This window comes from Lingula anatina, chromosome 2 (assembly GCF_051362555.1).
Source record: "Lingula anatina isolate TDL-2025a chromosome 2, LinAna3.0, whole genome shotgun sequence".
Classification (NCBI taxonomy): Eukaryota; Metazoa; Brachiopoda; class Lingulata; order Lingulida; family Lingulidae; genus Lingula; species Lingula anatina.
The window spans coordinates 45,696,817-45,721,037 of NC_141768.1; the positions used below are offsets into that span (position 1 = coordinate 45,696,817).

Sequence of the window (24,221 nt, forward strand, 5' to 3'; positions counted from 1 at the left end):
GGGGGGGGGGGGGGAGCAGCATTCAGGAAATACTTGCCAGGGATGTGAATATTGAAATTCTTTCTTGAGCTGAATGCTGCTGGTATTGTTGGTGGGGGGGGGGTTTGTAATATGCCAAAATGTTGGCTAATTTTTGAGGCAGATGAATTTTTGTGCCACATAATAAAATAAAAAGAGACTTCATTTGACCTTTTGCTTTAATTTCAATTTTGGTACCTGGGACAGGCCTTTTGTGTGCAACATGTGATGATAATAACAAAGAAAAGTTCTGATTGAATCAGCAACTTTGTTCCTGCATTTCTCCTGTTAGTGTCTGAAAGCAAGTTGAAGAAATGCCGAATCCAAACAAGTATGGAGAACATTCAAATACCCTTATGTGTGCATGTATCATGACATCTATATATTATAAGTACAGGCACTTAATTCTGTGGATAGAGGCAAAACAACTAAAGTGGATCTCCTCAGCTATTTGGTTGTTTTTATCATCAATATTGTTTCAGTCTTTGTGTTTTATTTTTAATGTTTGGGAGTAAGATGGATTAAAAAGTTTTTTATGGTGCATGCCTGAGTTGAAGAGCACTGTATATACATACATACATACCTGCCATCATGCAGCTTATAGCGACTGTAGAACATTCTCACAGGCCATTGAACTTTCAAACATATCAGAGTTTGTTTGAAAAAAAAAACAGAGTAATTAAGGCATGATGATTTTAAACAGGGTGCTTCAGGGACTTTCAAATTTGTTGTATCAATAAAGACAAAATGGTGTGGATAGGGAAATGCAAATAAATTTCAATGGTAATTAAAGCACAGTTGACTGAAGAACAAACAACTTGAAAACTTCAATAGTTTATTTGTAGCTGTGTTAGTAGGACAAAGATCAAAAATGTTTTTGTCTTATTATCAGAAAATTGTGGGCAAATTTGAATTTTTTGCACATAGTTGAAGAAAAAAACCTTTGCCATTGGTTTGCTTGTATACAGCCAAAAATGTAAAACATTTTCCTTTATGAGATTTTTAAAATTTTTTATGCATCATATTCTTTTTCTGATATGGATAACAATGTATTGCTTTATGTATATGTTAATTCAGCCGGAGACTTACTGAAATTGATTTCTCCAGATTTAATCTAACAGTTTACCTTTCCAACAATTTAAGCCTTTTAAAGAGTCCTCTGTAGTAGAATTGTGTGGATAATTATAGTTGATTCAATGGAGTACATCTATGGTAATAGTTGTCTTTAGCAAGTTCCCATTGTGGATGGGGGCTAAAACAGTTATATAGAGTCCTGGTACAGTGTAGTAGATTTTGGTTACACTATTCTGAAGGTGGTCAGTATGATCGACTGACCAAGAGACCATTCCCAGACCCTATCGTACTAACTTTGGATCGAACTATCTCCAAGGGCATTCTGGCTTAAGTGAAATTAACTTGGGAGGTTTAGATGTCTGTCACGCCTGCTGAGGCTGATAGGGGGTAATTAACTATCGTTTATAATATAGCAGCTTTAGTTAGTATCCCAGACGTCTAAGCCCATGGGCTGAAAGCAATTTAGCAAGGGACCCCATGGAGATGGACCGATCCTGTTAGATCAGTCTAGGGATGGGAACCCAGTCCAATAGTTAATTAAAGGCTAACACATGTTCCTGAGGGTGAACCTTCATACAAAGCACATACGAAGTACTCACTTCCTGAAATGCAGTATTGCATCAATATTTCAGTTCAACAAGAGTCTCTGTCTGAATGCGGCATTAATTGTGGCCATTAATTGATACCTAGATACAAAAGCAGTCGCATTTAACTAGTCATGATACGTTGACGCAGCATGCCAAAACTACTTACTGGCAGCATCTGGTCAATAATTTCAGTTTAATAACCAGACCTGCAGAATCAGTTATAGATTGACACTTTACATTCTGAAATATCTTGATCTCTTTGTATAAAAAATATGGTTTGGATGAAATAAGATCAAGATCAATATCTTCTTTAGTGATTGAAGGAGATTGTGTACAGTGTGTATCTTGAAATATCCCATTTGAGAGTGTTGCAGCTCTTGATTGACATGGCTGGCACTCCTTTTACAAATTGATTGGAGCTTTTTTCACAGATATGGAACTGTCTAAAACTGTCATGGAATTGATAGGTATTCATATGGCAAATAAAGCCAAGTCTTGCTGTAGCCATGCCTTGAAGGTTATATGGAATGTTGGAGATGACCTTATGGGAACACAAAGTGCATTTTTTAAATAAAAATAGCATGCTCTCTGTACAGTGGTAAAAATTGCATGTAAGCTTCAGACCAATTTAAGAACCAAGTTGTTAATTATTATTCCTTTTACAATACAACAGCGATATAAATTGGATGTTTGAGCGCATTTGTTCCTTATGTTTTTTTGTCAGTCTTTAAGAAGTATATTTCTTCACTGGTCATAAAGCCTGGTAATTAAAGCTGTCAAATCAAAGTTTGTTGGAAAGAACTGAAAGCTAGATTGTCAGCCATATGAGTATACTATCTCTGTGGACATCTCCAGATACAACTACTACCACAAAACAATCTAGAAGTGACAGTGCTGCCATCTATCAGTCAAATCTGAGGAAGATCTCCAACCATGGAGATTGTAATCTAGCCATATATTGAAATGGCAGGGAAAGGCAATTTTAGTTACGATTGTATAATACATGTTTTGTTGCTTTTGTAAAATGTACAATTTTAGTTTGTGAAGTAATAAAAGTGATTATTATAATAAGCGCAAATGTTAGGGTTCTTAATGAAGTGTTTTTCAAATAAAAAACAATATAACAGCTTCAATTTTTTCATGATAGCATATTGCAAACCAAATTTTTAATTTTTTAACCATTTTTTTTTTCTCAGCCAGAGAGTATGGGCATTCTTCAAATATTTTCTTCATTTACACTGGCAGATTCAGAATATGGAGAAGGGAGAGGACAACAAAACATTAACGAAATTGGAATGTTTGTGACCTATCCTGAAAATTAATTCATAAATTATTCTCAAAAGTCGAATACAAATCACAATAATTGTGCTCTTATAGAAATTTTGGCATACATAGACAGTTGAGAATGAAATGGCACGCATCAGCTATGTAACTCAGATAATAAAGTCAATATTGAAAAGACCTACCTGTAATGTGAAAGCACCACAAAAAAACGTAAGCAGTATTCTACTGGAGTCTGATTATAGATTATATGCAAAGAATTTGTATTTACAAAATGGACATAGCTAGGTTTACAGTTTCTGGCTCTCCAAATCATCACAACCGGTCCAGTGCTTTAGCCTGTAACTATAGCAACAAGTGTTTGGAAGAAAAAAATGTATCGATCACCCTTGGGATCTAATGACCTAGCTGACTAGCATAAGAATTACAGTTATGAACATGGATTAAAAAAAAACAACACTGAAGTCTTATATTTTAAAGAACGTTTTCTTTTTCATTCTTTTTATTTCTTGTAACGAAACATACTGGCATTGTGTCATAAATATAACAAGGTATAATTATGATATAGGTCTAGCTTCCACATGGGTGTATCCTGACAGTGTTAGGGTCCCTAGCCCAGGGCTTGGTTGTGTTAAACAAATTTTCACAATGAAAGTTGATTTGAAAATTCCCTAGCCAGAAGCAATATTACTACAAGTTCCAAAGCAAGACTACATTTGCCATGAGTCCCACAAGATGAAATTGTATGAACAGTAGGTTCAACCATTCATGTTCACCACATGTCCACAGAACAATGCCCGTTCAGGCATCTCATGGCAAACATATCCTAGGTTTGAGGGACAAAGTCATTTTTATTTGTTTTAACACTGTAGGTGGGAATGGCTCTTTTTCTCTAAACTAGACTAGACTTTTAAGATGCCCCTCACAAACAAATTTAGGGCCAGAGCAGCCAGATGAATTTTTGATTGCAGACACATGAGAAAACAATGTTGAATCACTGAACAGTTAACTATTCATGCAGCTAAAGCACATGATAGCAGCATTACACCAATTCTACACTCAAATCAACACAAAAATAACACTAGTGCTGCACCTTACAAGTTTACCAGTTACAGACTTGTGCGCAACAACATGCAAAAAGCAGTTTTAATATGACATACATAAAAAACAGTATATGTACTACAAAAAATGCTCTGATGCTATATCAAAATAGTACATTTTGTAAGACAAATAATTCCACTTTATTAATTTTGCAATTCTTCTTAAATGTGAATGAAAGCCAGCAAAACCAATGATTAAAGAAACATATCAATGGCCATTAAAATTTATGACCACAACTTAACTTGTGTATAGATTTAACAGTTCAAAAAGTTAGTCTTCACATTAAAAATATGAAAATATCACTGGGAACATAATGCATGCAATTAATGTGTCTTCTAGGAGACATATTATAACAATTAGATGTAAATATTTCAAATAAATGTATCATTATCCATACATCATTTAAGACTGAGACAGCAAGAATGTTAAAAAATTACACTTCTGCAGCAAAACTTACAGTGATGAATTGATCTTTTTAATTGGGAAATTGTGAATTTTAGAGATACCATTTTTTTAGTAATAAATTATTGAAAGTGGTTGTAACAAAACTGAAAAGGGGCTAACTTTAAGTTCTATTGTAAATAATAGAAATACCACAAATGCCTCAAAAAAACATTCTCAATGATTTCAAAATAATGTTTATGAAAGATAAAAATTTTCCCCATTGAAAAGATCGAGCCATAACCATAAATTTCTTTTTAAGCCAAACTACACAACAAACTAAATTAAAACTTATGCCAATCATTTGCTGATAATAATTTTGGAATGCTAATGGGAGATTCAGTCCCCGTTTAACTAAAACACCACAGTGTCACACTAACTTCAGTGCCCCTTTAACTAAAACTATCGTTTAAAGGGTCATTCCCAATGAAAGAATCATTCTACGTAGATCATTCCAACTCCACAGGAACTCTTGCAGAATGCAATCAGATTATTCCAATGTACTCGTATAATCACTCACTTTTTCTGTATTCTACACAATGCCAGGGGAGGCTGTCAATCTGATTGCATTTAGCGAGGAGTCCCCAAGCTATCAGACAGGTCTTCATAGAACAACAGTTTCACTGAGAGTGAGCACCTAACTCCAGCCATAGACAACTTTATAGAGAAGCTTAGGCATGTTTCACTAAACAACTTTGGACCCAAAGTTACTAAGACCAAAAACATTCAAGTTTATCAAGTTAAAGGAGTAGTAGTCCAATTAGGTGATAAATGCACGTTTCATGTGAGAAAGAAATAAATTGTCAATATTTTGTCCGGCACAGTGTACAGTTACAATATTTTAGGTGGGCTACTGAAGCTGCTAGGGGGTAATTAATTATCGTTTAGCAGCTTCAGCAGGAGTGCCAGACATCTAAGCTGCTTAAGATGAAAACAATTTAGCGAGAAACCCCTCAGAGATAGATCGATCCTGTTAGATTGACCTATGTATGGAAACCCAGTCCAATTTTTCTGTCTTAAGTCAACTAATTGGCCTTCAGTTCCTTTGTAAAACTACCTAAATAAAGTAACTTTTCTTCAGTCAACAGCTGGTTCATCTCTCACGGCCTTTGGAGAAATCATTCCAGGATGTCCAGTTTATCTCTCCAAACTAAATCGGACTGTCCTCTTAATACCTTGCTTTCTCAAAAAAATCATGATTTTTTTTCATGCATTACTATCATCATGTGCACATTTACCTTACATTCTCTAATCTCATTCAAAATTAAACACTTAACACATGAATTAATCAACTTTTTATCTACAGCAGAGTAAAAAGTCAATTGCAAATAAATATATTCAGACAGAATTGTATTTTGGCATTTAAGGGTTCATTTCATAAGGTTGTTTCTCCTGTAAATTGTTACAAGACCTGTAATTGCTACACAGGTAAGGGATATCAACTTAACAACCTGAGAGTATTCAACGGGTTCTGCCCCCGAGCTGTAATGGCTGGTATCTCCTTTTTAGATTTAGGGATTGAATTTCTCAGTGGTCCTAAAATTTCTAAGGATGAGAACACAATTTCTCCATGATTTAACATCTATTGTTAACTAGATGCTGATGCATTTTGATTATTTCTTTTCAGCGGTTGTATACCACGTGTATAGAATATAATTGTATCTCTTTATTTTTAAGAACATCATACAAATCTTCAGAGACAAATCACTGATTAGTTAATAAACTGAATCAGCACACTCTAAATAATATCTTTAATACAATATATTGCAATCTACCAAAATATCAACAATATTCCAATAAACATAAATATATTAATGTTAATATCTTATTACCATAATGAAAAATTCATGGTTAAATTTTTGGGGCACGAAAATTACCTTAATATGTCAAAATGCAAAACATTATTTGATTGCAGCTCTTGGCCTCTCATTATGCCTAGTTAATCCAACATGAACATAGTATCTTCTTTAACATCAACAGCTTTAGGATACTGACAGTAACAACCTCTACCTGGCAAATTACCTACAGTGCTTGCTACTAGAAACCAAAGAGGTTCACTGATGATGCAGGCAATTTGCCAGTTAACTTTGAAACCCAAGGTGTTTTCAGGGATTAAATGCCACAAGTGACGATGTGTGCACAATTGCTGGCCCTATATTTTTGTACCAAGCAGCTGACCATTTTTCTGGCATTTCAAAAAAAATCTCTCTTTTCACCTTTAATTCATCTCCTACTGAATGTGTGGTTAACCAGACATTGGCTGCTCGGGGCACTCCCATACCAGTACATCATGAATTGTTCCAATGTAGTTCCCTTTTTTCACATTCATCCATAAAGGGGAAATAAAATCATTCAACAAACTTTAGAAATTAGAGTCATAAATTTGTTATCTGCAAATATTGGAAAGGTTCTCAAAATGCAATATTTCACTGCTTAGAGTAAAAAGAAAAAAAAAAAAAAAAAAAGGTTACTTGGCTAGTAATTCCTCCAAATAAAATCACTCTTCGTGATTGGCAAGAGAATGCCGTTCACATCTGTGTCACCATATGATTGTCTTTTACTAATAAATTAGTGCTCTCATTGGCAGAATTACTCTCAGTGCTTGATCCATAGGTACCATTCTGGTCTGTCTTGCTTGTGATCCCTCTGGTGGCTGATTCACCAACTTCGACCGCAGCAGCATATTTACCAGTGAACAATGACGCTATTTCATCAAATGTCTTGTTTTTAGTTTCTGGCAGGAATTTCCACAGGAAAATGGTACAAAGCAGCAGTAGCCCACTGAAGGGAAGGAAGCTGTAGACCCCCAGCGCTTTCTGGAAGAGAGGCAGGAGATAGAGGGTGCTAGTTTCTACAAGCAAGTGATATGAATTGTAAGAATCTACGCTAAAACTATCACACATTGCATATATGGTTGGGGAAAATCACTGGAATTTATTTCTGGAGTGCATTTAAACTACATCAAATCTGGCCATATTTGATAGACATTATGCCACTCATCATTTATTGGCCAAAGACATGTATATATGTATTGGTACAAATTAGATACACCATGAGTCAGCAGGATGTATGTGATATACACAGGAGTTTGAAGTAAGGGTGAATCTCACATATGATTTGTTGACTCGAGGTTTGTCTCACTTATTCTATGGTGTAGGTGGTGAAGTAAGGTCCCAGGTGTGCACAACTGGCAATCAGATACATATAACCTATTCAGTCTGGGACATTAAAGTCACTGGTCTGCAACCGCAGCCAGTAATATTTTGTTAAGACCAGTAGACATTTCAGAATGAGTGAATTTAGTGGTCTGACATGGCCAACAGATTTTTTTCTATAAGCTTTTCAAAAGATCTTTTGGTTTGATTGAATTTTTTCTGAAATGTAACTGCAAAATGATTATAAATAAAAAAAAAAAACTTTGACAAAATCAAGGTTTTGCTATTACTTTTTTTAAGCAATAGGGGAAAATCTCCAGCCTAGCTGAAATTTTTATTCGGACTAGTAGATTTTAGGAAAGTGGTGTTTGAAAAGTTTATAACACGGACAGCCGATTTATGCCAGACACATGCAAAACATCCACCTTAGTTCAATTGAATAAATGAATAGAAATTATCCATGATAGCTTTAAATGGGACAGCCAGTGCTGTGTGATATCATACTTCGTCAGGGGCAGATTGGAGCCATCTTATGGTTCTTCTGGAAGACGGTCAGATTTTCAAGTTTACATTCACTGGTATACCTAATTCTTTTTCTGTCAGTAGTCGATCAAAAATGGAGGATAGATCAACAATTTGGAAGACTGTCAGAAAATATCTCTGGATCCGCCCCTGTTTGTGGATATCTGTGCTCTTGGGGAGATATTTAGTTATCTTCGGTTACCCACAGAATTCTGACTTGGACCTAATTACATAATCAACCATAATTTAGGAAAATTACACCTAAATGAACCTTTTTGAAAGAAGGAAATTATAAAGTGTTCTATTCTAGCACAAACAAATCACCAGTTAAAAACCACAGGTTGTAAAGAAAGCAAAGAAGCACATTTCTGGCAGGAAAAAATTGAAGCTGGCACAGAAAATAGACATTTTAACACAAACGGAGACATTTCAGTAAATAATTTCTTTTGTAAAAATAATCTGATAATGTCGATTATCAAAGCAAACCTTCCTTTTTCATCAAGCAAAGCCTCTAAAAATTGAATAAAAAATTAATATAGTTTGGCACTTTGGGACAAAAATCCCCAAATACATGCAAATTAATAAAAAAAAAAAACAATACCTTTGGCAAAAATGATCCTTAGCTGATTTTTGGAAGGAACACGTCTTTTTACCAAATCAAGCCATCAGCACATATATATGAGGCAAACATGAGTAAAACACATGCAAAAATGAATAAATAATGAAAATCTGATCAAGTCTGATCATGCTGATTTTTGAAAGAAACCTGCTTTTTTACCAATCAAAGACACTCAAAGTAAAAAAAAAATGGTTTGGCAGCTTTAGTGAGCACTTCAGATGTGTCGGACAGAGACGATGCAGACAGCCAGTGTTCAGAATATATACAGACACATACAGTGTCTGTACATAAAAAGAATTTGCATTTGAACCAGGAGTGAAGAAAAGCTAAAGCATAAGCTTGGGTTTTAGCACTAGCATTAATGTTTCACACTGTATCACTTCCAAGTAGAGATTTATGTCATATACAGCACTACTTGCGTTCAGAGATTTTTCTGTATACTTTATAGGAAAAGGGGTCCCAATGAGTGTTTTCATTACCTGTGAAAGATTTTTTCCTGACATGCATGAAATGTTCATATTTTTAGTATAATCTGTGAAAAACCCATTCCTGCAACTTGTGAATGCAGCTTTTAATTCTTTATCATTTGTAAAATGTTATTACACTCACTGACTTGTGATTTCCAACTTGTGTTTCCTACATTTTCAGTGAGATATGAATCAAGTTTTATTTACTGTGATGTGATTTTATTTCCCGAGAACTGTGATCACTACCCCCCAATGGGACTCTCATGACATCCTACATTAATTCTTTCAATACTGAAAATAAAACAGTGAGCAGACACCTTGTTCAATGTCTTTATTTCATATCAAAAGGAACATTTATTGACAGATAAAAGTATGCCTAAGATTAAGAACTTTAAAAATTGCTAAATATTCAAATCTCTTGGTGTTTCATAAATAAAGATTTGTAAGATTTTTTTTTTTCAAAATTAGGGTTGATCAAAATCAACCTTCATTTCATATCAAAATTTATCATATAATAAAGTCAAAGATTCAAGCACTTAAAAATTGCTAAATATCCAAATGGTTTATGAATGATTGGCATTTTTACATAGTAATGATGGTCAAAATCAATATACAACAACAAGAAAAAATCCATGAGTAATTTCAAAACTATAAAAATGATCACTCTTCCTACCCTAAAATGTATCTTATTTTTGGTATTCTTATAAACAAAAACTTTCAAAACCTCAGTTACAGCAGACTCACCAATATTTTGGTCGTGAAATAAAAGTTGTGAAAAAACTGATTTGAATTTTTTGTCATAAATGAAACTGAATGTGTACATTAAGTTATAAATATTAACAGCTTATAATACATTAAAAAAAGCAAATCCTATTTTGATTACACAACTTAAATATACATAGAAAAAAAGGTTTGCTACTTAGGACATTGTCATAAGTATACCAATATTTTTTGTGCGTTAGCAATATCTGATAAATGAACACATTTAGACAAGTTTAGACAAGTTAACACAACACTGCTGTATAGTAAGTATAAACAGACTGTTAGAAGGAGTATTTGGATTAGTTACTGGGGGGGGGGGGGGCTATTTCAGGACAGCACAATTAAGGTGTAAATTGTCTGCACTGTAGGTTGTTAATGAACTGACCATTGTTAAACAATGCTCTTCTTACCTAGCAACACCTTGTTATAGAAGAGTTCATTAAATCTTCATCACAAATACAAAGGTGGATTTTGTCCAAACAACAGTATCAATGACATTCATTATCAAACAATGAACTTATGGAACCGACCCCTGATTGTTGTTTTACACAACTTGGGGGTGCTTGACAGTCCAAATATCTCCTCTCAGAACTAAGTTAGAATTTTACAAGATCTTTATGACTTTATCACAAATGTCACAGTTTTGCCAGATTTCAAACTGAAATATCTTTAGCCTCAAATATGAATAAAATTATCAAAATTTCAAACCCTGTATTGTTTTTTTTTTTTTTTAACATTGCAAGCTTCTGTTACCCTGGTCACTGCTGTAAAAGATGACTTCATACTAAAAAAAGTCTAGAAAACCCCTGCTTATAAGCTCAATGTTATTTCTTTTCGTAAAACAAAATGATTTAATATCCACATCATACTAGTCATATTAGTAATATCACACAAACAATGAAGAGAGAATTAATACAGTTTAACATATCATGTTAGCCAATCTATACACAAAGTCCTAAAGTCTGACACTTTCAATCTTCTCACCCTTTCTAAAAATTGAGCTTATCTCTTCAAATGTTTTGTTTTTAGTTTCCGGAAGCAAGCGAAACAAGATAAAGAAACATATAATCAATAAGCCGGTAAAAGGAAGAAAGGAATAAACGCCCAAGGCACCCTGGAAAATGGAAGGAAAAAAAAGGAAAAAATATAAATAAAATAGTAAATGAAGATGGAAATGAACAAACTTAAAAATAGGCAAAGTTTTCAAATATTAAAAAGAACTAGCTGGCATGATACATTTTTGATGAGAAAAAATTGTTAGTTGTTAAAATTCCTTAAATGCTAGGCAATATTACATTTTCATAAATATCTGGTTACTATTAGCTCTTTTGTGAAAAAAAAACAGCAAAGAACTATGCAAATAACCAAAGTGTGTCAACAACATTTGTATTAGTTGCAAAAAGGTACTAATTTATTAGTTTTGTATCTATATTGAGAGCATTCACATCGAGAAAAGCCGAGGTCTAGCAAGGCCGAGACCTAAATATGGCGGACCTACATGAAAGGAAAGCCGTGTAATCCTTTAATGGTCTCTAAGTGACATTCAGTGACATGTGAATGCTCTCATTGTTAATTAATGTTATTCAGAAATTAAAGATGTTAATATACTATTGTTAATCTGTTAGTGTTCATCAACAAGTCAGTTCAAAAACTGATATTTAGTCAGAATGTTGTAGTAGAAGCCCCAAAAAGATATTCATGATACTTCAATTCCTGATCTTCTCATTTTTTTTTTGTTACAATAATTCTTTTTTAGGGGATAGGGGGGAGGGGGGGTAACCCAAAAACAGTAACTAAAATCACATACTTGAAGGGATGTATTTTTACTGCATGCATAATTTGTTCTTTGAATTCCTCAGGTTTAAAACCAAATTATTCATACACAAATCTTGAAATGCTTTTACCTGCATTGGAGGGAAAGCCAGTCCCACAGCAAAATTAGCCGTCCAGTTGGTCAACACACCAAAACTGACCGCAGCTGCACGAGGTCCCTGGGAGAATAGCTCTGCCACAATCATCCATGGAATAGAGCCTGACAAAAGAGACGAGAAGTATTTTTTGTTATCCCAAATGCCAATGACAAATTAGTTAAAAGGCAACATTATTATTTAAAATGGCAACGATCAATCTTGGAATAAAATGGAGCTAAAAAAGAACCTGATTTTTACAGGTTAAGATAGGGATAAATAATCTACGGCTATTGTTATTTTGATTTTATTTCTTCCCAAATATGCCTACCTGGTCCTAGGGCAAAGAACACAACAAAAAGCAGCGCACTGGCCACACTAATATAGCTGAACCATTGCACTAAATTCTGAAAATATAAATCATAAAGCATTATTAACTACTGCAGGCACACAAATGAACACCGAGATGGTTGTTTTAATGTCTGATTTTGGATATTTACACCCAAAAATATGACACTATTTTGAACAATACGGTTAACTTAAGGTTTGTTTTATTTTTTTACAACTGCCTAAAAAAACTTTCCTAAACAAAATTTGGCTCAATTCAAAATTACCTTATACTAGCCTTAATGTCAAAACAAACTTGAACATTTGTGCACACTTAACATATTATTACTTCTGAATCAATAATTATAATTACAATAATAATGATAAGCATCTACTTATTTTATCACATTTTTCTCAGAAACACTGAACCTCAGAATATTTACCTGTAAAGCCATGCTGATAGTCAATAATATTCCCAGCACTAACATCCCTAGCAGACCGATCAAGTGGAGTGTCCGGCGTCCAGCTCGGTCCATCAAGGGGATGGTCACAAAGGTCATGATGACCATTATTCCACCCACCCCCACCGTCAGGTAAGAGGCAAGTTTCTGATCATCAATACCTGCTTCTGTAAACAGGCTTGTTGAATAGTAGAACACCTGTAATGTGTAACACTGTGAAATTTAGAAACTATATCATATTATATTAGAATAAGGGTTTCAATTAGTCCTGAGCAAATGAAAAAGAAAATGAAGTTATTTCCCTTGCAGTGCTTACCAAGTATCACTATGTGAGATGCCAAAAAATTTTCAATTTTGTTGCCACCACTCAATGGGAATGTTATAATTTTAAAAAATGATTGAAAAAATAACAGGATTTGTAAAATCTACAATTTTCCCCCTTTGAAAAGATCACGTCACTACCATAATGCAATGTCTGTTTACTTACGACAAGGATGCCAGACAACTGTTGCGAGAGATGCATCACCACACTGACCAGCAGAGGCTGACGTAATGTGGCAGTCCTGAATAACTGAATCAAGTTCATCTGAAAATTCATCAATGATATATGGTTCTAGAAATATTAACATAATTATATCATATAGTATTTCTTATTTTTAATTTACTGTTTTGCAAAAAAAAAAGGTTTCTTTCTTAAAACAACATTTGTACCAATCATGCCAGATATAACTTATATCAAATTCTCCTATTGATGAGCTATGAACATACATAATCTGCTTTCAGACCTTTTCATAAATTTACCCAATTTAATTACTTCACCTATATAACAATTATTGGTTTGCTCCATTTTACCTTAGCTTCTTTTTCTCCTGCTTTCTTTTCCTGTCTCATCTCCTCCATCTCTTCCTCCACTTCCTGAGAGCCTCTCAGGGCAACAAGTGCTGAAACACGCAAGACACATTTTATCAACCTTTGTATTAGCATAATGGAGTAGCTGAACAATCCGGCAATATTCTTATTATATAATGACTACTGTTCAACATGAATATTTCCGTCAAGCAGTGGTTATAGAAAAAAGTTATTCAGTGCAGGATTTTCCCACTTATTTTTCCAAGAAAAAAAAAAGCAATTTTCTCTTACTCACAAATCAATACTGCTCCCATTACCAAGAACATTTTGTGCCATCACTAATCAAAGAACTTAGTTTTATACAAAGCACGTCTCATTCAGATGGCCATCCATCTACCCCGCATTTCACAAGACAAATATTGCATAGAATCAGGAATGACGTCATATAGTATTAAAGGGATCACTTTCTTTTATGAGATGCCAAGTTCTAAAGCTCAGAAGAAAATATCGGCATCAGGCATGCTTCAGATCAACTTCTTGTTTTGTGGGAGGGGGGTGGAGGGGGGGTTGTTTTACTGTCTGAATTAGGTTATTAAGCTCAAAAACATGACTAGGGGGTAGTTTCAGATGCAAACAAGACATATTTAAATGCTAGGATTCTTGGGCTGTGCTTGTAGCTATAAATATCAAAATAATGTAATGTAATGTAAGTTAGGAATACCTACCGTCTCTGGCCTCTTTCTCTTTACTCTTATCAATTAAAAGATGGCGCGGGCTAGCTGGACAGAGAGGCAGCGTCAGTAACTGTAAGACTGCAGGCGCACCAGTCAGTCCTGTGTGAAGTTGTAAACAAGATTAGAATGCCTAGTTTGAATATTCCAGTAGAGTATCATTTTAAACCATGAGCATGTGCAACTGCAAAAAAATCTGTTTTTCATCTATACTTCATGAATGAGGCCCACATCAGTCTAGAGCATTTTTAAAAGAGGCGATACCACTCGTGATGGATTAGGCAAATAAAAAGACGGCATAAAAGACAAAAAGATCTTTATGCATCATGTATTACAAGTTTTCAATTTTGCCTGACTGCATGATTCCAGGCCAAATCAAAGGTAACTTCAGTGTACACAAACAATATAATACAATCATACTAAAAATATTTACTTAAACCAGATGCTTCCATCATACAGATAACACACACACAAAGAACTACATGCATGCTTTCACACACACACACACACACACACACACACACACACACACACACACACACACACACACAGTGCAGTACCTAGTAATATAGGCCATCCTGTAACATTGCCAAGAATTTCTGGGATCCCCAGTATCTGTGAGACCAGGATGCCTACAGTGACCCCCAGCTGGTGAAGTGTGCCCAGGGCACCTCGCAGGTTGGTGGGAGCTACTTCATTGATATACATTGGGACCAGCCCAGTGAACAAACCTGAAAAAAAAAAAAAAAAGATACTAAAATTTATATATATATATATATATATATATATATATATATATATATATATATATATATATATATATATATATATATATATATATATATATATATATATATATCAAAGGTACAATAGTGAAAAAATTAATATTGCCTATCAAAATTGTTACTTTTATTATTATTTGATTTTGTGAATTTTGTAAAGTCAAAGCAAACTACCTTTACAATGATAGAGTAATTTACAACATTTATTAAAATGAACTTTTTCATCAATCATTCTCCATTTCAAGATCTCTGTGGATTTCTATACAGATTTCTTTATACAAAAAAAAAAAAAATAATAATAATAAATAAATAATAATATTTTTTTAATCCGACCTGTGAGCGAGACCAAGTTCAATATTTTAGTCTTCTCTACTTGTGTCACTTGATTCTGTCACATTTGTTGTGTTAAATGTACAACATTCCATCCTACATACCACAACTTAATCCCACAACCAGGCGTCCTACGATTATCATTTCATAGGACTTGGCCACTTGACTCGTGCCCATCAGAGCTGCTCCGATTATCGTGAACACATTACACAGCAGCATACCAATCTTCCTAACAAAAAAAAAAAAAAAAAAAAAAAAAGTCATCCATTTGATATATATTATATGAGAGAGAGAGAGAGAGGGAGGGCATTAAATATCTGTTTAAGGCCCCACTCAGAATATGGGACTTACTAGTCCATGGGCCAAATATGGCCACCCACTACAAAGTTTGCCATCTAATCCGGTAATAGACACAGAACAGATATCCTGTGATGAAGTATTCAAGTGGGACGGCCATATTAATTAAAATTAACTAGTTAGTCCCCTATACTGAATAGGGCTAAATAGAGATTCATATAGACAGGATTTGTAATTGCACCTTACCTCCCAAATACGTGTGACCACCACCCTGCTAGAACGCCCCCTGTCATCCCACCCACGGCAAAGATGGCGACTGCGAACCCCCAGATGATGGACTTTGTCCCCTCTTCCATGATACTGCCACTTCTTTCAAGCTGAGTATAATTCATAAAATCTTCAATAATCTGGAAAAGAAAAAAAATGGAGTTATTTATCAAATACAACATCAGTTAATTTACAATATACAATATGACAACTATACAGATTTGAGGATATTTCACATTTCTTTTATTATTCTCTCTCTCTCTCTCTCTCTCACACACACACACACACACACACACACACACACACACACACACACACACACACACACCATGTTTATTGAAATATCAGTGTTTTTCTTTATTTATATATATAAATCGGCAACAAATTATGGCTTTCTTCTTGACATCAACTGAGTAAGAATTCAATTCACTTCTACAAAACAATATTAATTTTTCACTCAAAAAACTTCATATGTCTTTAAGAGCGGATTCTCAACGAATTGAGCCAGGCTTTACAAAGCCGGTGACCTAAAATGGCGGACGTACATGAAAGAAAAACCGCCTAATCTTTTAATAGTCTCTCCGCCTCCCCACACGTCGTCCCTGCCGGGTACAGTAATTAAATCTTGGCTCCAACCTCCAACTACGTCTACTGGGGCTGGGTAGTTCTGTGAATATCTCTGGTGATCTCCGTAGATAGTCGATTCATTGCTGCTCTACGGGCCAATTCATTCCTTTTTCGTCTCTGTTTTGACAGATAATAAAACAGAAGAGCTTTTTTCCTTCAAACGCCTTCAGCCGCCATGCTTTCTTCACCACGAGTTTAACTGATGAGCATGCGCACTTAATATTTCTCAGGTAGCTTCCGCATGGCGAACGGAGTCGAGATTTAATTACTGTATCCTGCAGGGACGACGTGTGGGGAGGCAGAGAGACTATTAAAAGATTAGGCGGTTTTCTTTCATGTACGTCCGCCATTTTTAGGTCACCGGCTTTGTAAAGCCTGGCTCAATTCGTTGAGAATCCCCTCTAATTATCTGACCATTCCATACTTACTGCTTGCGGTGCATTGATAACCCCTGTATTGTAACCAAATGTAAATGAGCCTAAAATGGCAGACAAGACGGAAAGTGTCAGCCGCCAGGTCAAGGACTGAAAAAGAAAATATCAGCCAAACCCATTAACATATTATATTATTTACAAACTTATACTAAATGTATTACTTCGTCATTTTTCAAAAACAACTGAATAGTAAAAGACTAAGATAAAAAAAAGAATCAACAACATTTGATTATCATCTTTGATAACAAAAAATAAATAAATAAATAAATAAATAAATTAAAAAAAAAAGAAAAACTGGCAGTTCAATGCTATTTGTATAAACCTGGGAAATCATGAGATGAAAATCAAAACAAGGCTAACAGAGGCTCACAAAAAGTATGCAAAATGCTAACAAGTTTGCTCAGGAACAGGAAAAAAAACCCAATCACACTCATTCAATAATCAATCATTCATCTAATGAAAAATTGGTAATTTTGTTAAAAGAACAAAAAAGTTCACACTTCTGCAAACATGCCCCAGGTAAGCACACTCTCTTAGCACAGGGCCTGAACCTTGAGATAAGCTCAGAGACCTGTATTAGACTATTTATAGCCTTTCCAAGAAACCTGCCACTGAGGCAAGCTTTACAAAAGAAGTGAAAGTTGATCTAAACTTACAATGCACAACACATTATTTGGCCAAAGTAAATATGATATTAAAAAATTTCCTTCCATTTTTTGCACAATTTCTAATTGACTTCAATCAAATACTTTGCTTCAAATCCAATTTTCCAGCTATTTGCTTCAATGATATTTTACTCTAGGTTGAGTCCAGTCAAACATTCTTTTAAGTTTCACTTTAGAGTTACTGTGCATTGACTGTCACATTGCCAAAATTCAAAAGGAATCAACTTAACCCGAGGCTTAAAAACTTTAAAAACCTGATCTTACTTCAGGATAAAATCTAATTTTCACAAAACAGCTGGAAATTTTTTAGCTCAATTTAGATTTTGAACCAAATTTATGTAGCTTTGGACTAAAAACTGAAATAGCTTGCCTTGCTTAGCTTTTAGTTTGACAGGGCCAGAAACCGGTAGAGAAATATTTTTAAAGATGAACATTTTTTTTACTTTACAATGTTCTCATAAATTAAAAAAAAAAAGGTTTTCACTGAAAAAGAATAGACCTCCTTTCCCCATATAAAGATGAACTTACCCTGCTGCCAGGCTGAGGTGAACCCTCCATCATTCCTGCTGAACTAGTAGACCACTACACTTACTGGTGCTTGGACACTAAAATCTAAAAAAAAAAACAAACAAACAAACTGTTAATATTATAATAATTTTTATTATTTGAAAATAACAGACTTCATTAGTTAATAAAGATTCATTACAGGTAACCTTTTTTGGACAGAGTCAAGTTTAAATCAATCCCTGGGTCAACATTGAAAATTTACAATCTAGACAGATTTAAGAGTCTTGTCAATATCTGAAGATCCTTCTTGAGCTACCTTCATTTTGGTGTAGCATAGATATAGGCACCCATGTGTGAAACAACATGAAAACAGCTAATGCAATACATTACTCAGCAATGTATTTATGTATCACATTATGTAGACAGATAGAAAGATTGTGAGAAAGGTACCATTAGATTTAATCTGTCAAATCCGTAAAAAAAATTTTTGCTATTGAATTCATGTATAATGTGATTGTCAAAACTTCTTGTGGCATAACAATACAAGACCTTTAAAGAATAAAACATCAATTGTGAACAACACTGTATGACACTTGCTCACAAGGTATGTTACTAAAACAAATGCAAAGTTTATAAATCAATGGGTGCATTCTTATTTTTCCCACATCTATAAAGAGAAGTTAGCATTTTTGTTCACATTTTTGACTGACATACTCAAAATAAGTAATCATAAAGGAAATATTCAACATACTCAATTTCACCATAACAGATTAAATATTTGTGTGAAAATAGTTCTCATTAACCAGTTGACTGTCTTTTTCTTTTCACTCTTAAAGACTTGGTCACAACTGAATTATACCTGATCTAAGTGCTCTAGATCTACAAGGATTTTACACAAGTCAGCCATCACAGATCATATGACAGGTAACAACCATGTGCCAAAAAGGGACAATATCAAAATGAAAACAATTACAACTGAACAAAAGTTTTAGGAGTTTATCTGAATAAGAATGAAACAACACACCAAATGCAAGGATATAGATGACAGAGCACACTAACTGTCCCATGTGCCTGAGGATATTCTCAAACCCAACCTCATTTAACTTGTATATCAAGATGCAGAAGACTTTTTGGTCTGCTATAGAGTTTTGGACCATTTATTTCACTAATGCTGAATGCAATCGAGAATTTACTTGCCACAGTTGCATTTATAAATACTGTTGCGCAAATCACAGTTGCATCTATAAATACAAGATTGCGGCCTTAGATGCAATCCCATTTATGACACAAAATAATAAGTAGGGAGTCTCCCAGGCACGGTTATAACAGGTAAAATACTGTTACATAAATCATATCATAGTGAATATGACAGAGATTGTGGTCAGTAATCTATCAATCTTTTACTGCCTATATTCCAACCAGGTGATTCTTTTTTCACCTGGCTCATATGAACTACCTTAGTCTGAGGTAAAACTTCAAGGAGACAAACTGCTGGGTTATATGAGCAAACTCAAGATTTTGAACAAAACCAATATTTTTGACAGAAAAGAAAAAAATCTTCACTTGCTTCAGCAAAATAGTAATACTTTCTGTTTAAGAACCTTGGCTTTAACTTACAATGAGATCACTAAATCTTTAAGCCTAGCAGGAAATAGGATCTTTGCTTTAATGATCAACAATAAATTTTATGGTTTGCATGCAGAAAGGAAATCTCACAATTTTTTCAATTCAATTTATTTCTGTACTGGTACATAGATTGTCATGACCTTGTACAATATGATATACTAATGACGATACAATACAATTAGTGCATTACCATTTCTCTAGTTGGTATTATGTTGCCTATCCATTTGTGAATGAAAAAATAATCTTTATATAATGAACATACATACATTTAACATTAACTGTTGGCAGACCAGCAGTTATTCACCTGAACTGACAATGATCTGATCTTCTGTCAGTGTAAGACCCCATTTTCATACCTATATTGATCCAGCAGGACCCACTCATCTCTGGGGGGATACTCACTAAATTGCATTCAGATTAAGTGACTTAGATGTCTGGCATGCCTACTGAAGCTGTTAGAAGACAGTTTATTACCTTCTAACAGCTTTATTAGGTGTACCAGACATCAGAGCTGCTTGAACTGAATGTAATTTAGTGGGAACCCCCTCAGAAATGGGTCGATCCTGCTAAATCAACCTAGGTATGAGAATAGCATCTAAATGGCTGGCATTATGTACAACCAAGGTCCATAAACCCATGTCCCACTATACATGAGGAACCTACTGTATGGCACCCAACAGACCCAACATATGACACAATATTTTTAGGCCCTGGGCTCTTGTTAAAAAAACTTCTTAACAGTAAGAACTTAAAAAGTTACAGACTGGTCTCACCTTAAAAACTGAAAATCAATGTCTACTCCAAGCCAGCAAAATTGCAGCAGTAAACTGAAGTTGAGCAGTCTTTGGTCTAATCTCAAGACCTTTTAGAAAAAGGGGTCTGCTTTCTCCAATTTAAGGGCTCCGTGTGAACAAATTATGTTGGTCTTCAACTAACCAGTATATGCCTAAGTCATCACAACAATTGTTTATACTTACAGAGCTTACTGTCAGAATAACTATCAGGTTATTAGCATCACAAATATCAACTGTCAGATGTTTTAATGGTACGTGTGCTAAACGCAAACACTACATGATGACAGTGCAGAAATTTTCAGGTACATAAAAGAAACCCATGCGGTGGTAAACATACCTTAGCAGTTCAAGGTTCTGCACAATAATGAAAGTGTATTTTACATTAAGCAGGGGCTAATGACATTACTGCATGTTCTTGAAATCATTTTGAATTTTTATTCATTATCACCACAGGTTTTTAAGTTCATGGAAGTGAAACTCAGCATTTCGAGAATGTTCTGACAAGCTTTTTATTGGCTTAAAGGCAAATTTCTCTTTGTCTGTGAAACATATTTTTTATTCACCTTCCAATACTAGACAGAGATTTTAAAATCTTTAAATTAAGAAAAAATTCCCATAACTGCACTGCAGGTTGGGGTTTTTCAAAATGGCAATGTAATGTTTGTTTTGTGTTGAATATATATTCACCTCAGATACACCTCCAGTAATTGTGTCAAGCACACTTCTTGAGGCTAGATAACGATTAATGATAAAAAATAACTGAGGACAAGAGTACGAGAAAAGAGTACAAGAAAATGTCAATATTTGGTAAACATCTGTCATTAAATTCACAGTTAAATTACAATTTCTAGAAAAAAACTTGGTAAATGTCTATTTTCTTTAAAGGCAATAAGAAATGTTTTGGTAATGTTTAACCTATTTGTTTTGCATTCATTGCAATATATCACATTAACAAAAAATTCTGAAGTTTTTGGGATAAGTTTTTATTCATGACGGTTTTTCATTGGATGGCTAACCACTCAGTGGACCTGCAATTCTGATCTCAAAGAAGTCTACCTCACAATTTTAAATGTATTTGACATATAATACCTAAATGTCTTGGGCTACTACTGGCATCATTGAAATTAAAAACCCTCTTTAAGACAGTTTCACAATTGAGACAATTGAGGGGCTTGCAGTTGACAAAAAAAGGTAAGAAAACCTCTCAGATTCCTTGTGAAATTGAGCAATTTAAATAGACTAAAAATTTCAGCCCTTAAACTGACTTCAGACCTTTTGTGCAACAGGTCACTGGGCAGTCTTGTCGCACCCTACTGGTTTGAAGTTTGAACTCATCTATAATCTGTGCACACACATACAATGACATATCAGGTATCTTATTATGCTTGGACCTTCTTTTAACCTGCACAAAATGCATTAATCTTAATTCAATTTAAAATGGTAGGTCATTCCGACTTTGTTGCTTTTGTCACAATAACCCAGTTTCAACGTAGCATCATACAGATTACCCAGTTATTTTTAGTTCTTCAACCACAGAGGGTGACAAATGGTCATATATCCATGCTTCATCACAACATACATACCCAACAGGCAGGTGGCTCTTTTGGCTGACTATACCCACACTGTTACAACAATGCAAACAGTGCATGCAATTTTTTCATAATTTTTTCAAATCTTTTCTTTATTTGTTTAAAGAGAAATATACCTGTTCTAAATCAGTTTTATCTCATGTTATTATCTCAAATGGAACCTTAGCATTCCTGCACGTCTTCCAGTGGAATGCAATAAGTAATTACAAAGACAGATACTCTATGCTTCAGTTTCCAGCACAGGTACATCCCTTTTATTATTAGAAAAAAGGGGGTGCTTTCACATTAAAATTATTGTACTAGGCAGATGGATCCAACTCCACAAGGACTCTCACTGAATGCAATCAGATGGACTAAATGACACGCCTCCTTGTCTCCAATGTACTTGTATAATCAACAGCTTTTCTGTATTCTATACCATTCCAGGTGGAGGAGGCTTGTTAATCTTTTAATCCTGATAACGTACATGAATGACTTAGGCACATAAGCGCATGGACTAAGGGTGCATTCACAATGCTACTGTTGAACAAGGTAGATCGATCCAACTCTGCAGGAACTCTTGCTGCATTCAGTTCAATTTACTGAATGACAAGCCTCCTTTTGTTTCCATTGTACTGGTGTAATATATTCTTCTCAACACCAGGGGGAAAATGTGCTTATCTTTTAATTTGATTGCATACAGCGAGAGTCCCAGTGGAGTTGGAGCGATCTACCTAGTATGATAATTTCATTGTGGGCTGACCCAAGGTCTGTGCTCAGCTTCAATCTGATAGCTGCATTACATAAAGCTGATTTTGTAACAATGACTTTAAGACATTTTACAAATGACTACCCTACAAATTATGCTATACTTCTAGGGACTTAATCAAAGGTAAAATCATTTCCAAAACAATCACGTACTGGTACTATTTGTTCTAAGAGCTTAATTAAGAAACTGGGCACTAGACCTCTTGAAATGCTAAACTGTAGGGCCGAATTCTTACCAGTCTTTGCTTTGACTGATGTTCTATTTTAATCATTTTATGAAACAGGATGTACCATTAACTAGTTTAACTAGTGCCTTATGTTTATGCTATCAGCAATAATCACATTAACACATTAGCACTAACAGTTATACATAATTTATAGACTGTTTACGCAGGCCTGTAGCCAGGAGTGGTTGGGAAAGAACCCCCCTTTTTGCCAGGAAAAGGTCCCCTCTGGATAAGATTTTATCTAGGTACATGAAGGTTTCATGGTAAAAGGTCCAGTTTTTAGGAAAAAGCCCCCCACTATTTTTTGAAATTGCTACTTGTAGCTACGGGCCTGTTACGTAACCACACGTCAGATATCTCGCTTATCTTTTAAAATTAAGATACCAGCACTCGCTTCTAGAAACGTAGCTATGCATTGTCCTTGGGTCAATATTATTTGTCAATAATAGAGGTGAAAATGCCAGAATATACGTGTACATTTAATCCGCACTCACTAATAAAAACGCCTTGGCAACAGAAACTAACAGCCCTTAGGATATTTCGATAATCTTATATAAAATTATTGCGTCAGAAAGTAGGTTAAAAGAAGCAGCACTGATGTAATATCACTGCAGGCACTGTACCGCATCAACGTTTACCGTTAGTAGCCGCGTTAACAATCAGAGACAAGACCTCGCTCGTAACTCGAATATAGATCTTTTCGGGATTTTTCCACTCACTAACAATCACTGATCGAATTAGCAATAAAAGCCGGTGCCGGTTGTGGGGCGGTCTCATGGCTTAACATTCAGAGATACAAATCTGCACAGCTCGCCAACTTACCTTTTCTCCGGTTATCTGTGCCTTAATCATTTAAACATCTGTTATACACGTGAAATGCGTTACATGAAATGCTCCTTTGCAAGACATGCGTCACATGTGTCTTCGTGAACTAAAGAGGTTAGTGTTGCGAAGTTACCCATAATTTGCCTTTAGTTTTACACTCTTCGTTTCTGTTACGTAACATTATATTCCTCCAAATAATTTT

At 34.7% G+C, this 24,221-nt stretch overlaps 1 protein-coding gene across 6 annotated transcripts in view; it reads right to left on the reverse strand.

The window, feature by feature from the left end:
* Window positions 1–95: 95 nt before the first annotated feature.
* The window catches only part of LOC106161847 (solute carrier family 2, facilitated glucose transporter member 1-like), a 28,079-nt gene continuing 3,953 nt past the window's right edge, over window positions 96–24,221 (reverse strand). The window contains exons 1-13 of one of the 6 annotated variants that reach the window (XM_087005998.1): window positions 24,017–24,159; window positions 18,233–18,316; window positions 17,034–17,129; window positions 15,958–16,118; window positions 15,519–15,643; window positions 14,863–15,033; window positions 14,297–14,404; window positions 13,575–13,663; window positions 13,210–13,308; window positions 12,705–12,920; window positions 12,266–12,341; window positions 11,932–12,059; window positions 96–7,318 (exon numbers count right to left, since the gene is read on the reverse strand). In XM_087005998.1, the coding sequence (XP_086862124.1) occupies window positions 7,031–7,318; window positions 11,932–12,059; window positions 12,266–12,341; window positions 12,705–12,920; window positions 13,210–13,308; window positions 13,575–13,663; window positions 14,297–14,404; window positions 14,863–15,033; window positions 15,519–15,643; window positions 15,958–16,118; window positions 17,034–17,129; window positions 18,233–18,265 (1,590 nt within the window). In that variant the 5' untranslated portion in view covers window positions 18,266–18,316; window positions 24,017–24,159 and the 3' untranslated portion in view covers window positions 96–7,030. Of the gene's footprint in view, window positions 7,319–9,581; window positions 11,142–11,931; window positions 12,060–12,265; window positions 12,342–12,704; window positions 12,921–13,209; window positions 13,309–13,574; window positions 13,664–14,296; window positions 14,405–14,859; window positions 15,034–15,518; window positions 15,644–15,957; window positions 16,119–17,033; window positions 17,130–18,232; window positions 18,317–20,610; window positions 20,758–20,814; window positions 20,905–24,016; window positions 24,160–24,221 lie in introns of those variants that run through there. The other 5 variants (XM_087005999.1, XM_087006002.1, XM_087006000.1 and 2 more) reach the window with 5 other exon arrangements.